Source organism: Mauremys mutica, chromosome 3 (genome assembly GCF_020497125.1).
Source record: "Mauremys mutica isolate MM-2020 ecotype Southern chromosome 3, ASM2049712v1, whole genome shotgun sequence".
Taxonomy (NCBI): domain Eukaryota; kingdom Metazoa; phylum Chordata; order Testudines; family Geoemydidae; genus Mauremys; species Mauremys mutica.
This window is the reverse complement of record NC_059074.1, coordinates 192,574,699-192,598,335: the sequence shown is the minus strand read 5'-3', so window position 1 is coordinate 192,598,335 and position 23,637 is coordinate 192,574,699. Positions and strand designations below refer to the sequence as shown.

At 42.3% G+C, this 23,637-nt stretch overlaps 1 protein-coding gene across 1 annotated transcript in view; it reads right to left on the bottom strand.

The window, feature by feature from the left end:
- The window catches only part of DNAAF10 (dynein axonemal assembly factor 10), a 117,148-nt gene that overhangs the window by 42,830 nt on the left and 50,681 nt on the right, over positions 1–23,637 (bottom strand). Inside the window, exon 2 of the mRNA XM_045010347.1 lies at positions 21,700–21,739. Coding sequence (XP_044866282.1) covers positions 21,700–21,739 — 40 coding nt within the window. The remainder of the gene's footprint in view (positions 1–21,699; positions 21,740–23,637) is intronic.

Sequence of the window (23,637 nt, the reverse complement as noted above, 5' to 3'; positions counted from 1 at the left end):
TTGTGAAGTATCATTTGAAAGCTAACAACACGCTGGTCAATAATATCATGATGAAATGTGTGTAGCAACCTTATATGTAAAGTTATGAATTCCTCCTGAATGACGTTGGTAGCACACAGTCAAACCCATGTAGCCCCTATTAGGCAGGACAAGTCAAGCAGGTCTAAAAGGAATGTGTGTTAACATCAATTGACATATAAGTAGTAAACAAGGTCCTTGAGACAGCAAGAGAGAGAAACAAGGCAAACCTGCATTTTAGCAAAGCACAGCATGAAACCTCTTTCACAATGACTGTCTCCCTGCTCACAGTGGGAATGAAATTTATCACGGGGTAACCTTCAGAAAAATGCAATTTCAAAGGGTGACTGAACTACAAAAGCAAGAGGCAAAAACACAAGTTCTCTCTCCCTTTTCCATCTAAGACAACAAAAGAAACAGCCTATGAACTTTGGGAGCAGACCCTGACTGAAATTTGGTCAGCCCTGTTGCTGGAAGCATGTGGCAACAACTGCACCTTGAAACAAGTCTAGTTTGTTAAGTTTAGAAAGTGTTTTATCTTTATTTTTCTTTTAACCATTTCTGCCTGTAATGCCTTATACTTGTACTCACTTAAAATCTCTTTGTAGTTAAATAAACTTATTTTATTCTTTAATTAAAACTAATCCAGTGTTGTCTTTAAACTGAATTGTGTTGGTAGCTCAATTTATGGTAGCAAACTGTTGCATACAGATCTAACATATCTGGAGAAGAGTGGATAGTGTGGAACACACTTTTTGGGGGGGGGGGGAGAGGGGAGGAAGCCAGGACTGGGAGTGTGTTGGGGTCACCCTGCAAGTAGTAACCAAAGCTGCTGGAAGCCAGAGTGTGGCTGGTGTTTGCTAACTGGCTGCTGTGGTCGAGTCGCTGGACCAGGGCCGTGGCTATACACAGACACTCAGGATGAGACCTGCGTGCTGCTTGTGAGGAGCCCAAGCTGTGAGCTACCACAGCAAAGCATGGTGAGGTTCCCCAGGTTGAAGAGCAGGGATGACAGAGACACTCACTGTTTTGGATTGCACACCAGAACATCATAATTGCACATGTATCTTAGGCCACGTCTATATGTACAGTGCTGCAACGGTGCAGGTGTACTAATGCAGCTGCACTACTGCAGTGCGTCTAGTGAAAATGTTCTATGCCGATGGGAGAGAGCTCTCCTGTTGACATAATAAAACAGCTTCTGCTGCTTCCGGAGGTGATGTCAACAGGAGATGCTCTCCTGCCAACATAGCACTGTGCACACAGGTGCTTATGTCGGTGTAACTTAATGTTGCTCAGAGGGGTGGTTTTTTAACACCCCTGTGCAACTTCAGTTATGCCAACGTAGGCTGTAGTGTAGACACAACCTATAGAATTTCATTAAAATGTGCAGGTTACCCTACATATTTCCTCATAGAATATCAGGGTTGGAAGGGACCTCAGGAGGTCATCTAGACCAACTCCCTGCTCAAAGCAGGATCGATCCCCATATCATGGCTGTGTTCAGCAAACATACAATAGCAGGAGATGGCATTCTCCTTGCTTTCTGTACCTCAGATTTGCTCCATCTGACCCATTCTGAGATCATAGATCAGTGGTCCCCAACACGGTGCCCAGCATCTTAATGTGCCCGCATCCTGGCCCCTGGGAGATCACCCTCTGAAATGCCACCGAATTTCAGCGGGGACGCCCCTCGATGACACCGCTTGCCATCGACAAGCGACGTCATCGAGAGGCGTCCCCGACAAAATTTGGAAGCGACGCCTCTCGATGACGTCGCTTGTTGACAGCAAGCGGCGTCATCGAGAGGCGTCGCCGCCGAAATGCCGCCGAAATTCGGTGGCATTTCGGCGGGTGCTCCACTGCCACAGTGGTCCTTTGGCTGGTGCCCGCCGGCCAAAAAGGTTGGGGACCACTGTCATAGATTTTGATACCTTCTTGTCTTTAAGAACAGAATGACTTAAAACAAAGAGCACTTTGGACTCATAGAACAGACAAATTTATATAAACATCCAAAAACTGTAAGTGCCTTTCTGACAGCCATTGCATGGCATGTCCTTTCCTTACAGGGAAAAGCTTTAGGACTGAATGATGAGAATATGATCTCTTGAGACTGACAGAAAATTGGGGTTGTCTTTGGAAATAAAAGATAGATTTGTGATCAATGTTGCTTTGTTGTAGAAAATATAGAACTGTGGCTTGCAGAGCAAATATCCAATTCTGCGATCTGTCTGTCCAATCATTGTTTTCAAAAATGGTACCTTGATGGAGAAAAAGATTGATCTTTCTTCAGTAATTAATCAAAATACAGCAAATAAAAGTGACCAGAAGCAGACTGAGGTCTTGGTGGAAGTGCACTATGAATCAAAGATGGCTGCACTAGTGATGCTGTCCTCAATACTTTTTATATCCGAATGCCTTGAAATCCTATTCTTGCAAGCTGATTGTAGGATAGTGGTATGCCTGATATTTTCCTCTTAAAGTGATCACTTTTATATCAATGGTGGTACCTCAAACGTGGTATCTGCTCTATTTGGTAGGGGCAGAACGTGTCTACTGTCAGACTCAAGGATAACTGCTTTCTCAAACAGTAGGGAGCTCCTAAGGACATCCACATATTTTCCCTTCTTTGGACAGGAGTGGAAATGGAGAGAAAAGGGTTTTTGGCTGCTTCTGTGATAGCGCATCTGTCACTAGCATGCCTTGTTCTTGTCTCTTGGCAAAGAGCTCAGGGATCTCACAGTTTTGTCATAATGCAAAATGCTTCGTTCTGCCAAAATGATCTACCTACCTTACTGAGCTCTTCTTTTTTTATGCAGAATTTTGAGATGTATGATTTCCCTTTCCCCAAGTTAGGCACACTACAGCTTCCTTCTGAAGCCATACAGATATGGTTTCTCCCTGTGTGCAGAATAGGCAAAACTTCCAATCTACCAGCCTGTCGGCCCTGTCAGCGTAACCCACAATAAATATGGCTCTTTGTCCCATCTAGAGGCTGGACCATATAAAGGACTTATGAGTCTGCTAATTTCTGGTTTCCTTTAGCACAAGCTCATGCTTTTAGATTGAGGTCTTGGGTTCAATCCATAAAGACAATCCAACCAGCATCATCATTACAAGTGGACACCTGTACGGGGATTTGAACTGCTGTGCACATATGAAACTCAGGACATGCTTCTTTGACCAGGAGTGTAGCTCTGTGTCCTGACTGGTTGGACCAGCTGTAGAGATTTGAGTCTACTACTACCTCCAACCCAAGAGATACGGTCCTTTTGCTCAGGGAGTAAAGACCCACACTCTTGGAGCCAGGGATCCCAGTTTAAATCTTCACAGACAACTTAGCCAGGGGCGTCACAACATAAGCAGCAATACAAGTCCTGGAAGAGGAAAGTAGTAGCTGGGCAGACAGAGCTGCCGCACCTCCGAGCCAAGGTTGGGGGGGGAAGAACAAGGTCCAGAGAGGCAACCTGGTGTCCCTACCAACTTGGCTAGATTGAATTTTACCAAAGATTTTTTTTTCTCTGTTTAACAGTTTATTGTGAAGTTCTGCAGCAGTAAATCTGGATAACTGCTTGCAACTATGGAGACGGGGGAAAAAGGCAGGCTCTTCAAGAACAGAATTTCCTCCCTGCTGTCAGTTACAGTTCTGATCTGCCTCCAGGGCTGCCAAAGCATGCTAAACACCCACTGTAGCATCTATGTACTTGTCTATGCTGAATATTGCTTCCTCAGCTGCCTGCACATGGAGCTGGCAAGAGATACAAGATAAATAAAGCAGCTCTGAGCACCAGTTCATTTAATTACGCTTTGGATTGTTAACATGCTGCATTCCCCCTTGCCCATGATCTTCTGCTTAGAATGAACACTATCTAGGGTGTGTGCGTGCACAGTAAAGCACCTCACAGTAGTGCCAAGACCACGTTATTCATCAGCTCTACAGTGCAAACAATGCTGGCAGAGCTACACTGAAACCCTTCTGGACCTCACAAATAGCCTGGATCACTTTATGCTAACCCTTATGCAGAAAGTGCTTAACAGATTAGGAAGGGGAAGCAAAATACTCCTGGCAACTGGCCAAGTTACAGAAAACAATTCCTCTGATAAAATACACAGATAAGGTATGACTGTATGTTCCCACTCCATTATCAGTATATCAAAGATTTTGTTCACAGTGGGCTTGTCTACATTGCCACTTATGTTGCTCAGGGGTGTGAAAACGTAATGCAAGCTACATAGACTTAAAGCACTGTCCATATCGTGCTATGTTGGCAGGAGATGCTTTCCTGCCAACATAGCTTCCATCTCTCATTGAGGTGGAGTAATTATGCCAATGGGAGAGCGTCAGCATAGCGCATTTTCACCAGACGCGCTACAGCGGTGCAGCTGCATTGATGGAGCGTGGTAGCGTAGACTAGCCCTAGCTTTTTGCTTCTAGCAAGGTTTTCAGAGAAAATAACTATGTTGTATATACCAATATATCAATTATTTGGAATGCCAGTCACTAGTTGAGCTCAGGGCAGGCAGCAATACATATTTTATTTAGCTCCTGCCTATAGTTCCAACCACACACCCCTCCCCATCATCTATGGGCAATGAAGTGTTATAAGAACCAGCACAGTTTAAAAATAAGCCTGGAGGGGAGGAGGGGGTGCTGTATTTTGGGAACCCCTTGACCAACTGACTCCAAATCTGTAACACTAACTCTGTCCCAGGACTTCAACTGCCATAGCAACTTTCAGGCCAATCTGAGAATGTATCTACAGCACTTTGAAAAATTGACTCCAAACATAAAGCTCAGCTCAACCTTATCTGAAGTGCTGAAAGGGGCACCCCAGAATGAAAAAATAAATGTGAAAGAACATCCATTTAAACATTTTACACAAACTGACCCGTATGCTCATATACTTTTTGTTACAAGCGCACACCCTATTCTTGACTCAAACTGTAAAATTCCTCAAAGCCAAATAAAATACTTGACAAGGCACAAGAGAAAATCCCATAAGAAACCACTGCATATGAAGACTGGCAACACTAAAATATGCTGAGCTACAGGTAAAGGGCTAAATACAAGAACTGGGATTTTAAATCAATGGGGGGAAAAAAGGTACAGAAAAAGAAACTCTGGAAAGTGTAAATACAACCTCGAAACTCCAGAACAAATATACAGACAGAAAGGGTGATAAGAAATTTTAAATTAAAAATATTTGAATAAGAAAAGTTAAGGAAAAAATGTCAGAGAAACAACTCATGCCTTTTACCTTTCTTTAAAAAACAAAAAACGTACCTTAAAGTGACAGAGGTTAGGCACAGTTTTTAGAGAGGGGAAGGGGTGAAAGTAAAACAGTTGTATTATAAAAGTCCACTTAAAGGTGGGAAGAAAATGTGCAAAGAAACACTTAATCTATCTGATCACATTTACTTTCTTAAAATTCTGGCAGATACAGACACCACCTAACCATTTCTCTCTCCTCCACAAAACCATACTTTATAAGTTGTTATAAGTTGTAGCATCAAGATAGACCTTCTAAGACTGAAGGGGAAAACTATTTTAAAAGTAAAAAATTATCATTCATGCTTGTGACTTGTTTCAAAATTTCTTAGCAGAGAAGATTATCGTGGAGCTTTTGTAAGGAAAAATGGGCAGCACACTAATGAAATACAATATACTGTATTTCAATGGAAGAGAAATTCACAGATTTTAGAGCCAAAAAGAGACCATAATAATTAACTAATATGACCTCCTGTATAACACAAATTAAAAAGTACAGTCAAGGGAAAAGAGGTAATTACTTGCATATAATTGCTCGCCAGAGATGTAAGTGGTAGTAAATCCCCATGCTTAATTCCGTGCTCCCAGCCTAAACCAAGACAAAACTCTCCAAGGGTTTTTATGGAGTTTTCCAAGCCCAGGAAGTGGCACATTTCACTTCTAAAGAAGGGCTTCAACAACCGTTAGGGTCCATAATTTTCAGTTTCTTTTTCAATTGAAAACCGCAAAGCATTAACCAATACACACGTTACTCAAACTCTGTGAAAGACTGGAAAGTGTGGATCTACTGCAACCTGTATCTTGAGAGAACAGTTTCTTTCTGGAGAAAAGGCAATTACTTATCTGTAATAGTTGCAATAAATCCCCCTTCTTGGAAAGTTAAATGTTTGAGTGAGTTCTCCTTCAAAGAGCAAATCTAAGACAGAAGTGAAAAATAAGGAAGAGACTGCCTAGCCAGGCTGTAAATAGGTGTGTGAACATCAGTGAACCAACTACCACAAGCAGCAATTATTACAATAGCATAATTATTTTATAATTGCAGGAAAATATCGAATGCAACACAACTAACTAGTGTCATATCCCATGCTCCCTAAAATATGTACTGTAATTGGTGAGAGAAACTGATGTATTTAAATTGAACATATACTGAAATCTCAAGACAGAAAGTTGTCTACACAACGTCTCCCATCTCCTCCCAAGAACGTAGGGCAAAATTGCAAATAGTCTGATCCAGAATATCAGCATAATTCTGGAGATGGGATAGTCATCAGTTACTGTAGCAGGATAGTTATAGCGACATAATCAAGTGTAGAACTAAGTCACAAATGAAGCAAGACAGGAATGGTCATTCCACCAGTTTGCCTTGTTCCAGTGAAGCATCCCAAGATCTTCTGATAGGAGATGTACTAAAGGGTAAAATCACTCCAAACAGTCTAGCTTCTTTGAAATTGTGGTTTCAGTGCAGTCATCCTCTAAGAGGGCCTAGAAATGAGAAGAGGAAGTTACCTTGTGCAGTAACAATGGTTCATCAAGATGTGTCCTCCCATGGGTGCTCCACTGTAGATGTGCATCCCTGTGCTTCTGATTGGAGATCTTCAGTAGCCTTGTCCGTTCGGCCCACACATGCGCTTTCCCCTCCTCATGCTCCGTCTCGAGGCTAATTAGCACGGCACGGGCAAACCACCCCATTACTTCTCTACCACAGACTCCCTGACAAGAATTCTGAAGTAGAGTGAAGGAGGGCGGATTGTGGAACACCCATAGAGGGACACATCTCAAAGAACCATTGTTACTGTACAAGGTGAGCAACTTCCTCCTCTTCTTTGAGTAGTGTCCCTATGGGTACTCCACTGTAGATGACTCCTGAGCAGTATCCCTAATGAAAGGTTGGGGCTTTGGAGTTGAGTCTGTTATGGATAATAATACTGCAGAGCCAAAACTAGCATCGGAAGTAGAGTCCCCATTAATCACACAGTGTTCTGTGAAGCTATGTAAAGATGCCCAGGTGGCTGCCCTGCAGATTTCTGAGATGGGGCCATTCCTGACGAAAGTGACAGAGAAGGAAACAGACCTCGTGGAGTGTGTGTGAATTCCAGATGAAGGCACTGCATTGCAAACATGATAACAGCACTTAATACAGTTTCAGACCTATCTGAAGAGTCTCTGGGACGATACTGCTGTGCCTTTAGACATTTCAATCATGGAAAGAATGTGCTTAGGACATTTCCTAAAAGTCTTTGTCCTGTCCAGGTAGAAGGCCAGGGCTCTCCTGGAGTCTAGCATGTGCAAGATGGCCTAGCTGTTACCATGATGAGGCTTAGGATAAAAGGTTGGGAGCTGAATTGGCTGGTTCATGTGAAAAGATGAGTACACTTTAGAAATAAACTTTGGGAGTGGTCTGAGAGTAACCTTGTTGTGAAAGAAGACTATAAAAGGGGTGTGTGTGTGCCATAAGTGCTACTATTTCCCCTATTCTCCTCACCAAGGTTATAGCCACCAGAAATGTCTTCATTGACAGATGTGTAAGCGAACAAGCGGCCATACATTCAAACAGTAGTCTAGCCAGGCTCTTTAAAACTAGCTTTAGGTCCATGTTGAAGGGGGGCATGTAGATGGGGGAAATAGGTTCATTATACCCTTGAGGAACTTCTTTGTAGTCGGGTGTGAGAAAAATGAGTATTCCCTCTACTTGTTGATGGGAAAGTTGCTATAGCCGCTAGGTGTACTTTGAGCAAACTGAAGGATAGCCCTGTCTTCTTGAGAGCTACATGCCTGGAATTGCATCAAACCTAAAACCTGGTCCACTTTTGTATGTAAGTACGATGGGTAGCCAATTTCCTACTGTATAGTAACACTTCCTGTACCTCCTCGGAGCAGGTGCCCTCTCTGTGCTGGACCCATGAAGTAGCCAAATCTTGAGTCAGAGTATCTGCACATTAGGATGGAGAATGTGTCCTTTGTTCTGCAAGAGGAGGTAAGGAGTGGGTTGGAGAGGGATTGATGAACACATTGCCAGCTCTGACACGCACAGGTACCATGTTTGTCTCAGCCAGGTGAGAGCACTCAATATGATGTTTGCTTTTTCTCTTTTTTATTTAACAGGATCTTCAACAACAGATGGAATGGGAGAAAGGTGTAAAGAAGGCCCTTGTCCCATGGAAGAAGGAGAGCATTACCTAATAAGTGCTGTCTGAGGCCTGCCCTGGAGCAGCAGCGTGGGCATTTCCTGTTCAGGTAAGTAGCGAACAAATCTATTGTCTGTGTCTTCTATTGACAGAATGTGGAATATTGTGAAGTACTGCTGGGTTCAGTTCCCACAGTGGTCTTGTGAGAACTTGCAACTGAGACTGTCTGCTGTTGTGTTCTGCATTCCTGGTAGGCAGGGTGCTGCTATTAGAACATTGTGGCAAATGGGACAATAAGGCCACTGGGGTGGTAGGAAAGGCATGAGTGTGCTGAACCCATGGTTGGTCATACTATGTGGGCTGAAGTCCAGACCAAGGGTATGACTGGGAAGGCCTGGGTTGGTAGCAGGAAGAAACAGTGAGAGTGATGGGAGAGGACCTCCTCCTGGTCACTGTCCAACTCTTCACTGGAAAACGTGGAGCCAATACGGAGACTGGAGGTACATGGCTCGGTGTTGGTGGTGATTCCAGGGCTTGAGATGTACCCAAGTACCGATGATGAGCCCTAGTACTAATTAGAGGAGAGACTGGTACCTCAGACGCCGTGGTCCTTACAGATCCTAAATTCCTCTGGTGCCGCAGTAATCGGTACAGTCACTAGTTGCTAGTATGAGTCGGTGGTACCAAGGGAGCTGGAGACCTTTGCAGCACTAAGTGGTACAATGTTGGTTGCCTCACAGTCGTCAGTACTGAGGGTATCCATACCCACACCATCTTCTCAGATGTGGCACAGTCTCCAAATCTGTCCCTGACCGGCAGTACCACTGTTTTGATACCTGTGCCCTGGGGGTCCTTGGACATACTAGTGGTATCTGTCTCACAGACCCTGGCAATCTGTGGGTACTGTGCTTAGATGCCTTCGGTGCAATTGGTATCGAAGAGACCTAACCTCCTTTGGCTGGTTCAGGAATCACCACAAGGGCTTGAAGCTCTCTTTTTAGAGGTCTTGCCTGGAGAGTCTGAGGACTTCTTCCTCGGTACACTGGCCTGGAGAGGGAATGCTGCAAAAAAGACTCATGGTGCGGGTCAGATGTAGGCTGCAAAGCTCCCTCCATGAGGAGCGGCTTTAGTTTCAGTTCCCTTTTTTTCAGGATCTGGTGTTTAGCTCATGACAGAAGGTATACTTCTGTGGAATGGACGCAGCGGGAATGCCCGCCCATTATCAGAAAGGACTCCTTGCAGGTGAGGCACCTCTTAAACCCGGGTGAACCAGGCATGCCCTTTACTGGGGGAAATTCCCAGTTTAGGAAACAAAAATGGTAAAGCAAAAAAAAATAAAAAAAAATTTTTAAACAGGGAAAGAGAAAAAAAACTAAAGGAAATTCTATCAGATGATGCTAAATGAAGCACGTCACCCAATTTACAACAATTGTGTGAAACAGCTAAACAACTTCAGCCAGCAAGATGTCTGATGGGTACCTTGGGATATCCTGCATAAAAAAAGATGTCTGCTTTCCATAATCAAATAAAAGGATTGAACTCATTGTCAAAGGAAATATGATCCAAAAATTTACTGAGAGCGACCAGAACCTATTTTTCTCTTAGACAGTTTATACATACCATGAACCTGTGATGGGAAAAAAAATGAGTAGCACAAGGATCAGCAACCTTTGGCACATGGCCCATTAGGGCAAGCCTCTGGCGGGCCAGGCCAGTTTGTTTACCTGCTGCATCCACAGGTTCGGCCGATTGCGGCTCTCACTGGCCAATGGGGGCTGCGGGAAGCGGCACGGGCCGAGGGATGTGCTGGCCGCCACATCCCACAACCCCCATTGGCCTGGTGCGGCGAACTGCGGCCAGTGGGAGCTCTGATCGAACGAACCTGCGGACACGGCAGGTAAACAAACAGGCCCGGCCCACTGGGGCTTGCCCTGACGGGCCACATGCCAAAGGTTGCCGATCCCTGGAGTAGCAGGAACATCCTTCCTGGAAGCATTCTGAAAAATGTTTTTATTATTACTGAGTGTAGAGCCCTTTTCTATACAGGTTCAATACCACTTCCTTTTCTATATGGGTTGTTTGTATGGTAAATTTCAGCTTAATTGGGATTCAGGTTAAATTACAGATGCTGGACAATAGGGGTAGTACCAGAAATAGCTACTACAATCTCAGTTCCAAAACAATTATCTTGAAGTTGTGAAGCAAAGGGGTTATAACCTACACTGAAAAACTTTTCAAGCTTTATTTTGAAAAATTTGATTAATAAATGCAGACAGATTAAAGTGCCATGTTGAATACATTAATTGCTATATCAGAACCAAACCAGCATTCAGTCTAGTTTGGCATCGGCTTATACTGGATTCTTCAGAGGAAAACATGGGGAGGATGACATACTTGTTCATGGCAAATAAGCAACACTAATCCATATGAGTGGAGAAATTTCTTCATTATCCTAACTGTTGATCAGCCTACGCCCTCAAGCATAAAACTCTTAACTGCCATTCCCAGTTAGTGTAACTGAACATGCTATTCTTATTCATATAAGTGTCTAATCATTTTAATTACTAAGCTATTTGCATCAATAATATCCTGCAGCAAGTTCATAGGTTAATTATACACTGCATGTCTCAGCAAGTGTTTTTTAAAAATAAAAACATTGTTCCACATACTCGTATTTAACAAAAAATGCTTAAACTGCCAGAAAATTCAAAGGTGGGTGAGGTAATAGCTTTTATTGGACCAACTTCTGTTGATGAGCGAGACAAGCTATCCAGCTTACACAGAGCTCTTCGTCAGGTCTGGGAAATGTACTCTTCACAGCTAAATAGAAAGTGGAACAGATTGTTTAGCGTAAGTAGCTAATACATTTCAGGGGACCATTCAAGGTGAACTGGCCTGTTAATACCTCTCCAAGCATAGGCGGGATGGGTGGGGGGAAAGAAGGGGAATGGGGTGAAGTTAGTGGGTTATAGGTTTGTTGTAATAAGCTATAAATCTAATGTATTTCCACCACCACAGGCCAACTATGCCTGGAGAAGTGTTAACAGGCCACTTGAAATATGAATGGTGCCTTGAAATGTGTGTTAACTACTTATGATAAATAACCTGTATTTAGCTGTGACACTGAGGCCTGGTCTACACTAGGAAATTAGGCATGAAAAATCCACACCTGAGCAATGCAGTTAAACTGACCTAACCCTCATGTAGACAGATATCTCGGGGAGATAGAGTAACTACACCTATGTGAGAATTCCTCCTGGTGGTGTAGGTAGTATCTTCACTGAAGTACAACAGCGGTGTAAGCTGCCACTGCTGCGTTTGAATTGTAGACAAGCCCTTAGTACATTTCCCAGATGGGAAGAAGAGCTCTGTGTAAGCTTGAAAGTTTGTTTCTCTCACCAAAAGAAGTCGGACCAAAAAAAAAAAAGATATTCTCTCTCACCCTGTCTCTATCTTGGGACCAACACAGATACAACACTGCATACAAAAAATTCAAAAACAGTGTTCTAAACATTGTGATAGAAAATTCCAATGGTATATTTAATCTTCATGAATTATCACAGATAGAGTCACAGACTTTAAGGTCAGAAGGAACTATTATGATAGTCTAGTCTGACCTCCTGCACAATGCAAGTCATAGAATCTCACCCACCCACTCCTGTAATAAACCCTAACCTATGTCTGAGCTACTGAAGTCCTCGAATCATGGTTTTAAGACCTCAAGGTGCAGAGAATCCTCCAGCAAGTGACCCTGCCCCACGTTGCAGAGGAAGGCGAAAAACCCCCAGGGCCTCTGCCAATCTGCCCTGGAGGAAAATTTCTTCCCGACCTCAAATATGGCCATCAGCTAAACCCTGAGCATGTGAGCAAGACTCACCAGCCAGACACCCAGGAAAGAATTCTCTGTAGTAACTCAGATCCCACCCCATCTAACATCCCATCACAGGCCATTGGGCATATTTACTGCTAATAGTCAAAGATCAATTAATTGCCAAAATTAGGCTATCCCATCATACCATCCCCTCCATAAACTTATCAAGCTTAGTCTTGAAGCCAGATATGTCTTTTCCCCCCACTACTCCCCTTGGAAGGCTGTTCCAGAACTTAACTCCTCTGACAGTTAGAAACCTTCATCTAATTTCAAGTCTAAACTTCCTGATGGCCAGTTTATATCCATTTGTTCTTGTCTAGGAAATGTTTTCACATTCTAAAAAATATTTTTAAACAAAGCCTCTTTTTAAAAAATAAACAGAAGGGTAAAAAAATGCAGAGTGTAAGACTTGTTCTAGATCAAGTGTATTTTTGTCTATTTTCATGTCTGTCTTTAATTCTTGGTGCCATCTGCTTGTTACAGTATTCTCTGCCCAGCAGTTTAACTTCATATTTGTACTATGTACATAAAAGAAAATGTCATAGAACTAGGTATCAAACAGATTTCATATCAGATTTTAAGTGGTGTACCCTGTTTTGCACAAGCAGTAGAAACGAAAACACTCTTTCCAAAGTTGAGATGCTACTCTTATTCATATTCTTATTCATTCTTTTGATGAAGGCATATTCTTCTCCATTCTTCCTGAAACTATGTGGCTAGATTCGTTCACCTGGACTTCCTCCACAGATATACAGGTATTTCTGGTTCTCACCTATCACCATTGTGCTCCTTCCTATAAAAAAAACCCTCTCTATATACCTGGTAGATATCTGCCCCGTCCTGTAAGGTTCATTTTTGACTTCCTTTAAGTGGGAGAGTCTGAATGGAATCTTTGCCAGCTGTTTGCTAGATCCCTAGAAGTTAACTCAGAAAGGTCATCCATTTCAACCACATAGAACATAAATCTGCAAGTAAAGTATAAATCATGGGCCATTCAGAGACAGAGGAAAAGATACTTGGAGCTATGAAGATTCCTGGGGGAAATAGCTGCCAGTCAGCCTGCTGACTGAACTAAGGACAAGCGAGCAATATCCAGCTCCAAGCACTGCTATTGCAGGTAGGCCCAAGGTCCACAATAGTAAGCTGGGCCACAGCTAACTGAAACAGTAAGGGAGAAATTAACTTTATTTACATTAGCTGAAGCAGAGTCTGCCTGTACCTCAGTGGATTGATCTGAGTATCCTTGAGCACTGGTTGGAGCCAGCATTCTTCTAATCTCACACACTGGTGAGATAACCTTTGTTGTTCCAGATTTCCTTAGATAGCTGAAAGTGAAGATCTACATAACCCACATTTTCTGCTTTTTAGGTTTAACAGCAGAATCAAATGTTTTTCTTTTGAAATAATCTGGACTAGGTAAAATCCATTTTCTGATACAACTGTCATCAAAAGGCATCAAGAACTGGTCAAGAGTAGGAATGTCATGTGAAGAGAGGCGGTACAGCCGATGCCAACCCTATGAACTTTAAATGACTCCACTAACTACTAGTCATCACAGAAAAGGTACCACCTATCATTTGCAAATTGCTACTCTGAGGTTGCAGGAGATGCATTTCCACATATAGAGATATTGGCATTTTAAATGGATATCTTGAAAAGGCAGTCTGCTGGTAAAGAAAAAAAGTAACAATTCATTTCTATTTTCATATGCCATTGAGAATACCATTTTTTTTAATAAGAGTTCCAATTTCAAGTATTTCTTAACAGAAAGACATTACTACTAAATGCTTCCTCATTCATCCAAGCAGCTGTTTTGTTAAATTCCAGAGGCAACTATTAAACAGGTCTTTCTAGTAAGATGTAATGCTGCAGGGAATTCTAAGCTCTTACATAAATCCATGGAAATACACTGGAATGCATGTTCTTGGATTGATATTAAAATTAAAGATAGCCCTAGAACGAATACCATAAACAGATAAAGATGTTTTGTTCAAAAACATTTGAATTATCTAGTTCCATGTGAGTATAGTAGACACTTGGGGTTGATATTTTTTTCAGATACTTAGCAAGTATTGCAGAATACATGGGTTCCCCCTCTAAAATGACGATAGGGAGTGTATAGATTACAGAGGCCCAGGACACTGTGGGCTCTTACCCGCTTACTATATGCGCCTTAGTGGCCATCCTGAATAATGGTTCAAAAACAATGACAACTAAATGCTTGTCTAGACTGCAAGTTACTGCATGGCAAACCATGGTGTGAATCTACAGCACACCAGCTTGCCACGCAGTACTATCCTGTGTGGACACTGCTACGGCACACTGCACTCTGGTGCTCTCAGGGTGCCGTAGCAGTGTCCACACAGGACAGTATTGCATGGCAAGCTACTGTGATATAGATTCACATCTTGGCTTGCCGTGCAGCAACTTGCCATGTAGACTGGCCTTAACACCATGGCGAGGAGAGAAAAAATCAATACTCCAATCCATGATGTTTTTAAAGATGCAATTTTATTGCTGGCAGTCTGTCCACATATGCCAGTCAGTGATAGGTGCTTCAGAAATGCAGACACACAAAGAACTTTACATCTGTATATTTTTAAAAATAAAAAGTCTCTCAAAAAACTTGTGTTAATGATATTTTGCTACACATCGATAGCACCAGTAATTACACGGCAATAAGAGATAAGGCCAATGTTAAAAAAGTGTGCCCTAACGTTGGGTTACTAAGGACTTGATCCAAACCTAACTGAAATCAGGTTTCAGAAAGACTCCACTAACTTTAATGAGCTTTGGATCATGCCGTAAGTCTTTATGTAGGCACCTTAAATGAGAGTCTGGATTTTCAAACATGCTGAACACCCTGCACTTCTTCACTGAAGAGTGCTCCACACTTGAAAATCCAGACACTTAAGGTGCCTAAATAAGGATTTAGAAGCCTAAATTTCACACATTCTTAAATATCAGCATAAAGATAATGACAGTAAATGGTATATAAGGTGGCAGTTTTGCAAAAAATCTTGATTTATGTAGTTTTCAAATTTGTCAACATGAACATGGATCTTACCAAAAACACTGCTAGAAGATATATTTTGTTCTCAGCAAAGCTATCCTGAAATTCATTTTAAAAATAAACTATTTAAGAGAGAAGTTTCTCATTAGAATGGACTGCAGAGATCTCAAAATAAAGGAGACCTTCAACCAAAGCTCTCACCTCTACAAAGTCTTGTCTGATGCACAAATATAATGTTTCAGAGTGAGCAACGAAGACAGCCTCTATTTCGGTCTGAGGTCAAATGTCAAAAAAACCGATGCCCCTGAGAATGCATTCAACCACTTGTCTTGCATATGCTTACACACAGCTGGTTTAATCCTTTTCATAGTTTCAGATGTGCCATTTACAATTTTTAAGTATAGAAAATAGATGTTAGTCTCAGATACTGAAATAATGTGCACTGTACAAAATTAGATTTTCTTCATGTTGATATCCTGATATATCCTGATTCAAATAAAATTTTCACAAAGTATAAGCTAGTATTAAGTTTTAGTAGCTTCTGCTCAGGCCAGGATAAAGAGGAACAGATATTTGTGAGGGAGGGTCAAACCAATAGACTGAAGAGGTTGGAGAACCAACACTGTCTTGGCCATGCTGGGGCAACGAAAATTAGTTTGGCATTAGTTTGAGAATAAGCTGAGGAATGTGTAGGATCGGGGGAAAGATATACATCAGTGCCCATTCCCAAGTCAGCTACATGGCGTTGGACAAGGAGCCTGGACTGAGACCCACTTGAGAGCAAAACTGATGGCACTTCTTATCTTTCATTACGAACAGGTCGGTAGCTGACAAAGACAGACATCAGCACACTGGTTTTCAGAGACAATTTGTGATTCTGGGAGAAATTCCTGTTGAGGTGATCGTCCAAGTGATTCTGGACCACTGATAAGTCAACAGTTGTGGGAATGATGCTCTTCTTGATGCCAAACTGCCAAAATTGTATTGCCGCCTGACAAAGCTAGTTGAAGCAGGCTCCTCCCTGCTTGTTCATATAATTAGGAACCTATGGTCCATTTTGGTCAATTTCATGGTCATAGGAATTTTAAAATAATAGATTTCATGATTTTGGCTATTTAAATCTGAAATTCCATGGTGCTGCAATTATAGGGATCCTGACCCAAAAAGGAATTGTGGGAGGGTCGGGGGTGGAGGGCGGGGGGTTGCAGCACTGCTACCCTTACTTCTGTGCTGCTGCTTGCGTTAGCTGCCTTCAGAGCTGGGCAGGTGGAGAGCGGCTGTTGCTGACTGGGAGCCCAGCTCTGAAGGCAGAGCCGCCGCCAGCAGTAGCACAGAAGTAAGGATGGCACAGTATGGTACTGCCACCTTTACGTGTGCGCTGCTGTCTGCAGAGCTGGGCCCCCAGTCAGCAGCCACCACTCTTCAGCCACCCAGCTCTGACGCAGTGCATAAGTCAGGGTGGCAACTTCCTTAAAATAACCTTGTGACCCCCATGTAACTCCCTTTTGGATCAGGATCCCCAATTTGAGAAATGCTGGTCTCCCCTGTGAAATCTGTATAGTATAGGGTAAAAGCACAAGACCAGATTTCACAGTCCAGGACACATTTTGTTAGGGCCGTACATATAATACATTGTGGAGATGTTGTTGATGACTGTATGTACCACTGTATCATTTAGCTGTGCTTGAAAAGTTCTGCACACATTATAAATGGCTCAAAGCTTCAGAATATTGATATGAAAGGAAGCTTCCTGTTCTGTCCACAAACCTTGAACCTTCAATGTCCTCAGATGCACTTCCCAACTATCATGGAGGCATCTGTACCTATGGTCCTGACTGGAGAAGGATGGGGAAAGGGACACCCTCACCCATATTGATCTGATCCGTCTACCTCTCTAAGAACTCAAAGATGGGCAGTGGTGGCATTCCCACTAGGCCATCCAGTGACTAACAATTCAGATGATATACCAACTTCAAGCAGCCCAAAAACCTGTTGTGCCTTGGGAAAAATCACCACATGGAAGTAAAAGTCCTGAAGATCGAGGGAGACAAACCAGTTGTGTGCTGGACCACAGAAATGCATGCCCCCATGTGGCCTAGCAATCTCAGACATACACATATTGTAATTGGAGGGTGGGAATGGAGACAGGCACAGGCGACGAACTGCTTGAAACAGTTTGTTCAGCAGAAACAGCCTCAAACTTGTAGAGATTAGTAGGGTCCCAATGAGCTTGATTTTACATGTTGGTATTAATGCTGATCTCCCTTTGTTCAAAAATCAGACCCAGACAATCAAAAGATGCAATGTGTACTGGACATGATCGATTACTTGGTCTCTGTACTTGCCCCTCACTAACAAATTGTTCAGATACGGAAAGACATGAAGTCCTCTTTTTCTGAGGCACACTGCTATTACCATTATGCATTTGGTAAATAGCCAAAGGACAGGGCAAAGGGAAGCATTGTGTATTGATAATACTGACCTGTCACCATAAACCTCAGAAACCTCCTGTGCCTTGGTAAAATCGACACGCAGAAGTAAGCATCCTGAAGATGGTTGGTGGCAAACTAGTCGTGATTCAATGCAGGGAGAACAGTTGCTAGGGCAGTGATAGGGACTAAGGCTTGTGAGCCGCAAGCGGCTCTTTGCAGCACATGATATTAAAATACTTCGTGATTTATTAACCCATCAGGATACTTTTGCTATGTTATTAACCAACTAAGTTATCAACTTGCACGAAGTTATTAACTTATTTGCTGTGAGAATAATATAGTCATGTAGTAAATGAAACAATGAATTCACACTACTGTGGCTCTTTTGGGTAATGTTGATTGCTAATTTAGCTCCTGAACCATTGAGGTCTGAGTACCACTGAGCTAGGGTAACCATGCAGAATCTTGTTTTTGATGTACTTGTTAAGACAATGGAGACTGAGGATAGGTCTCATCCTTCCCTTGGGCTTGAGAATGAGGAATTACCAAGAGTAGATTCCTTTCCTCAGTTCTGAAAGGGAACCTCCTCTATGGCTCCCGAAGCCTAGAGAGCCTGAACCTGCTGCAGGCGCTGAGACTCACATGGGGGGACTCTGAAAGGGGGACCGAACAGGAATTGAACAACATAACCCAGTCCAACAGTGATTAACACTTGTCCGTCGTTAGTGACTCTAACCTGTAGAAGTGGGATAGTCTGTTCCCAAACAAGAGAAAAATGACTTAAAGCTTGATGACTGGAATGTCTACCATGGAGAGCCTGTCCAGTTCACTGCTTGCACAACACTAATGAAGGACAGGCTGACTGGTTGAAATTGGGACCACAAGACCTTCTCCTACATGACTCGTCTCCCTTTCTGGAGAAATCCTGCTGTTTAGAGGGATAATTCAACTTAAAGAGCTGTTGAAGTGATATTGCTACTGTTGCCCCGTGAAGTGACGCCTCTTTATTGCCAGGTTAAAAACATCAAATGAATGCAATGTAGCTCAAAAGTCCTTAAAGGAATGTAGCATTTTGTAAGTTTTGTCCAAAAACAAAAATCTACCATCAACAGGTAAGTCAGTCCTCAACTGTCTGTTGGACATCAGGAGCTATATCAGAGTTCTGCTGTACAAGTCTTCATGATTGCAGAGGCCATAACTCTAGAAGCATCCACCATGTCCAAAGCTGACTGTTGTGATGTCTTTACCACTAGATGGCCTTCTGCAACAAAAACTTTCAACTCTTCCCTGGAAGATTCTGGCAAATGACCTGTAATTTTTGCCATAGCTTCTCAAGTTACAGAGTCATACTTGGGCAATGCGGATTTGTAAGGATGAAGTAGAATCATTTTTCCTCCGCAAAAGTCCCATCTTTTAGAGTCCTTGTCCTTTGGTGACCTTATCTCCCTTGTCTTAACCTCTCATTACTTGCCTTTATGGCAAGAGTAAGGCAGTGGATGCAAGAACAAGCACTCAAGACATACTGTGTACCTATGCACTGTTTTATGAGTATGCCTCGCTGTAGGTGGTAAGGACACTGGGTGTTCCATAGCGTCTTCCAAGATTCCAGGTTCCAAGATCACTTCATTTATGGAGAGAACCACTCTCCCTAAAACTGAGTACTGGAGAATATCCAGCAACCTGAACAAACACCCTATACACTCAAGGCTGAAGCCATGCACTTTAGGAGGTCCTGACACCTTTTAAAATCCTCCGGTACAGGGGAGGAAGAAATCTGGCACCACAGAGTTGTCTGGTGATGAAGAGGAGGAAGGAAGCTGAGCCAACTGCATCTCCTGTGGTGCCTGTAACAATGGTTCGGGCTGAACCAGTTCAGCAGGAACAACAACCCGCATCTGTGGCTGCAGTGTTGGAGGGTTCAGGAGGGGAGGCTATCAGCAGAGTAAGTGACCTCATTCTGGAGTAAGGATAGGATCAAGACCTCGCCTATTACACAACATCCCAGGGGTTCCAAGCTATCCCTGCTATGGGAGCAGTATTGATCTCAGTGCTAATGGTCATCCCCACAAGGTCTTAATAACTTTCAAAAATGATATCGAGAAGGTGAGGGAGAGGAGGAAGACACCTCTGAGCCAAACCCTGAAGAACATTCCAAGTAGTCCACAGGCAATAGAGGAGCCTCCCCCTGGGAGGCCCAGTAAGTATCCAGCCTCATCTGAAGTCCAGAACACAGGATGCATCAGTACCAACAAAGGTAAAGCAGTCAAGCACTTATAGGACCTCATACTCACACTTGGTACCAGAGCAGATGTTGGTATTGAAATCAAAGCTAGCATCAGTCCCACAGATGGAGCGTGCACCAGTCATCACAGCACCAAAGACAGCACCTGCACTGACAAGCCTCTCAGTACCAAAAGGGCATGAGATATCAACTCTGCACCCTGAACTGGAAAAGGCACAGAAGATAGTGCCAACAATAACAACAAGTCTGCAACCAATCCAAACAGTGCCAGGGACACAGAAGAAACCACCACAACTGAATATTTCTGAACTAGTGCAGAGTCAGGAACAAACAGGGAAGCAAGTCCAATGCTGCCTGATATGCCACTTGCATGGAAACAGTTGGTGCCCACACCCATGTGATCAGTGCCAAACTCAACAGAAGTCCCACAAATGGTACTAGAGTGACTGATACTGAGCCCGCTTACTCGCCTCACTAGCAGAAAGCAGGTAAATGGCCCTGCTCTCGCTCATGTATCAGATCAATCACAGTGCTGGTCAGCACGCACCTTAGGAGGAGGAATCTCTCTTAGCTTTGGAATGGCCCCAGTCCACTGTAGATCTTTTTCTAGAAGGACCAGAGGAAGGAGAACTGTCTCTCTTCCTCCCAGAAGAGGAATCCAAAACTGGCCAAACCAGCACCCTTGCGGGCTTAGATGCCTTCTGGAGGGCCTGATGATCTATGGAGGTGCCCAGTGCCAACAGATGACCTCATGGCCTGCTTCAGAAGATACTGCTTCAAGCGCAAGTCTCTGGCCACCAACATTCTCTTCTTGCAGATGAAGCACCTTTCTTTAATGTGCCCTTCCCAAATGGACAACAAACAGTGAGAGTGTGGGAATCACTACTGGGGATAATTACTCCACACGACGGGCAGTGTTTAAACACCAGTGGGGGAACCACACCAGGCAAATCCTAACTAACTAAACCTAAATCAACTGCAACTAACTCTTCTACACCCCAAAAATATTTATTTATATATATATATATATATATATAAATCAATCACAGATGACACTGCGAAACAAAACGTTACATAAAAACTGCACTGAGCACTCCAACTCAAGCCATGGGCAATGAGAAGCAACTGATGGGGTTGGGCAGCACTGCCCTTAAATAAGCAAGGGTGTGGCTAAGAGGCCAGAGTGTGAGCACAGCCCCTATCGGTATAGCTAGGCTAGGCACACAGACACCTGAGTGGAAACATGCGTACTACCACTCAAAGAAGAAGAATTTCTTGTAATATGTTAAAGACACTAGCATAGAGGCCTTTTTTTAAAGTCGCTTTTCACTTAGTGAGAAATATAACTGGAAAATAATTTCTCTATGCTTGGTTATCTTGACCAGCCAAATTATTATTTAGCATGCATATTATGGTCACGACTGGAGTTCTATTACGATAGGCATTGTACAAGCACAGAGTCCCCGCCCTGATTAAGACAAAATATGAGCGAACAACAAAGAATCAGAAGGAAAGATTTTATCAAGCCTTTCACACAAGGGAAAAAAGTCAGTCAGTCAAGGTGGGTGAGGTAATATTTTTTATTGCAACAAATTCTGTTGGTGAGAAAAGGAGCATAAAAGATTATTACCTCACCCCCTTGTCTCTCTAATATCCCGGGACTGACACTATACTTCAGGTCACACACACACACACAAAACAATATAACATAAAAAAAGAATCCACTTACAGTGCGAGCACATTTCCAAAGGATAGCTTGCCTCATTTCCCTGAAATACAAAGAAGTATTATTAGTGATAAAGTAAGCTTAGCAAATGCTAATTTTAACAACGTTTAAGTTTAAATACGAGGCCATAAACAGTATAGTGTGTTTTGCTGGGTTTTTTTTAAATTACAGATTACTGTCAGTGTACTATTATATATATATACTTCTGCATTACTGACAGGTACAAAAGTTAAGTTTTCCATGCAGCAGAAAACTTCTAACAGTTAAGGATAGTAACATTATTTCCAGGAAAATATCAGCAATCAAGAAGAGGTTTGTAGCACCTAGTAACACCAAACCTATATCCTAAACATTAAGGCACATTTTACATGCTAATTGTGCAAGTGCTGATGACAGGTTATATTAAAATAAATTAAAATGATTCAAATTTCACACAATAGGTGCTTTATAATTTTATTTTAGATTCACAAAAAGGAATACATGTCCTTATAATGTATTAACATGGAGAACCTTACAATTGATGAACAATGGGATAGTACCAGAACAGGCCCCACCCACATCCTCCACGTACACACACACACACACACACACACACACAAAATCCATTCATAGGAGAAATAAAGCACACAAACTGTTATTCTCTTCCCTAGAAGTCTGGAAATGTCTCAAAATTCTGGGTTTTAAACACATCAAAGTATTATTACTTATGTAACACCAGAGTGAGAGACTGGAATACAAAACATTTAATTTTTTTAAAATTCTTAGCGCTATAACAATCTTAGAAATGTTAAACTTTAAAATATTTACAAATTATGTAACTACTGTAACAAGAACACCAAAGATCACTAATCAAAAGGGTCCCCTCCCCTAGTTTGTATACTTCATGCATTTGAGCACTCTTGTGTGCAGTGTTTTTCAGTGGTCAGTTAGCAGGAGAGAAACCGGATAACTGTAAAGAGCTTTAATAAACAAACAAAAAAACCTATACAAAAACTTAAGGGATTTGTAAAAAAATTTCAGGACAGCGTTTTTAAAGAGCTCTCTATCAGAAAATGGAATACCTTTAAAGTTAGTCTACTTAGTCTTCTTTAATACTGTAGATTGGGAAGGGTCAACCAGTTCAGCACTCTGGCAGAGAATGGCTACTTAAGATCACTCATAGGCCACAAAAAATTGCTTCATGAAAAAGAAATCCTACAAGTGGCTTGGGAATGTGACGGGATGTCAATAATAGGAAAAAGGGGTGGATCAAACATCTCACAAATCCTGAGTGTCCTCCTTTAAGATAATTCCTTTTTGTAGCAATATATTTGCTATTTTTCCCCACTGTATCTTCTTAGAAAGCACTCTGTGCCCATCTAATTTTTAATAGAACAGTTAAACATGTATCTTTCATTTTCTCTCTAAATATCTATTTAAAGCTTATACTGTAAAGAACCGTAATAAAAATTTAAATAGGGGTAGTTAGGTCCAGGAAAACAATTTAAGAAGTGCGACTTGTACTCCAGGGAAGCTTCCATGAAGGAAAATTTTTCACTAGCAAGGACCACACAGGAACATCAGAACTGTCAGTGCTACATGGGAAACCATTGATGGAACCACAATAAAACTTGGGAAAACAAGTGAAGAGCAAAACATAAGTAGTCAAAGCCTAAAAGATGCAGAAGAGATCTCTGGGAATGTGGGGAAACAGAACCAAAGAAAATCTTGATACAGGCAGAAACAGGAACCAGAGGATCCGGATAGGCCACTCTTAAAGGATGAGGCATGAAGTGGTAAGAAAACATCAGACCGGAATGCTGCAAATTAAAGGAGAAAGTTACATTAAAAAACAGTGGACTTTTAGGTATAATATACCCATGCATTAAAAGACTGTTCTGAACCTGTTATAGATTAGGACAAAATTCATTCCTGGTATCTACAACAGAAATCAGTCTGGCA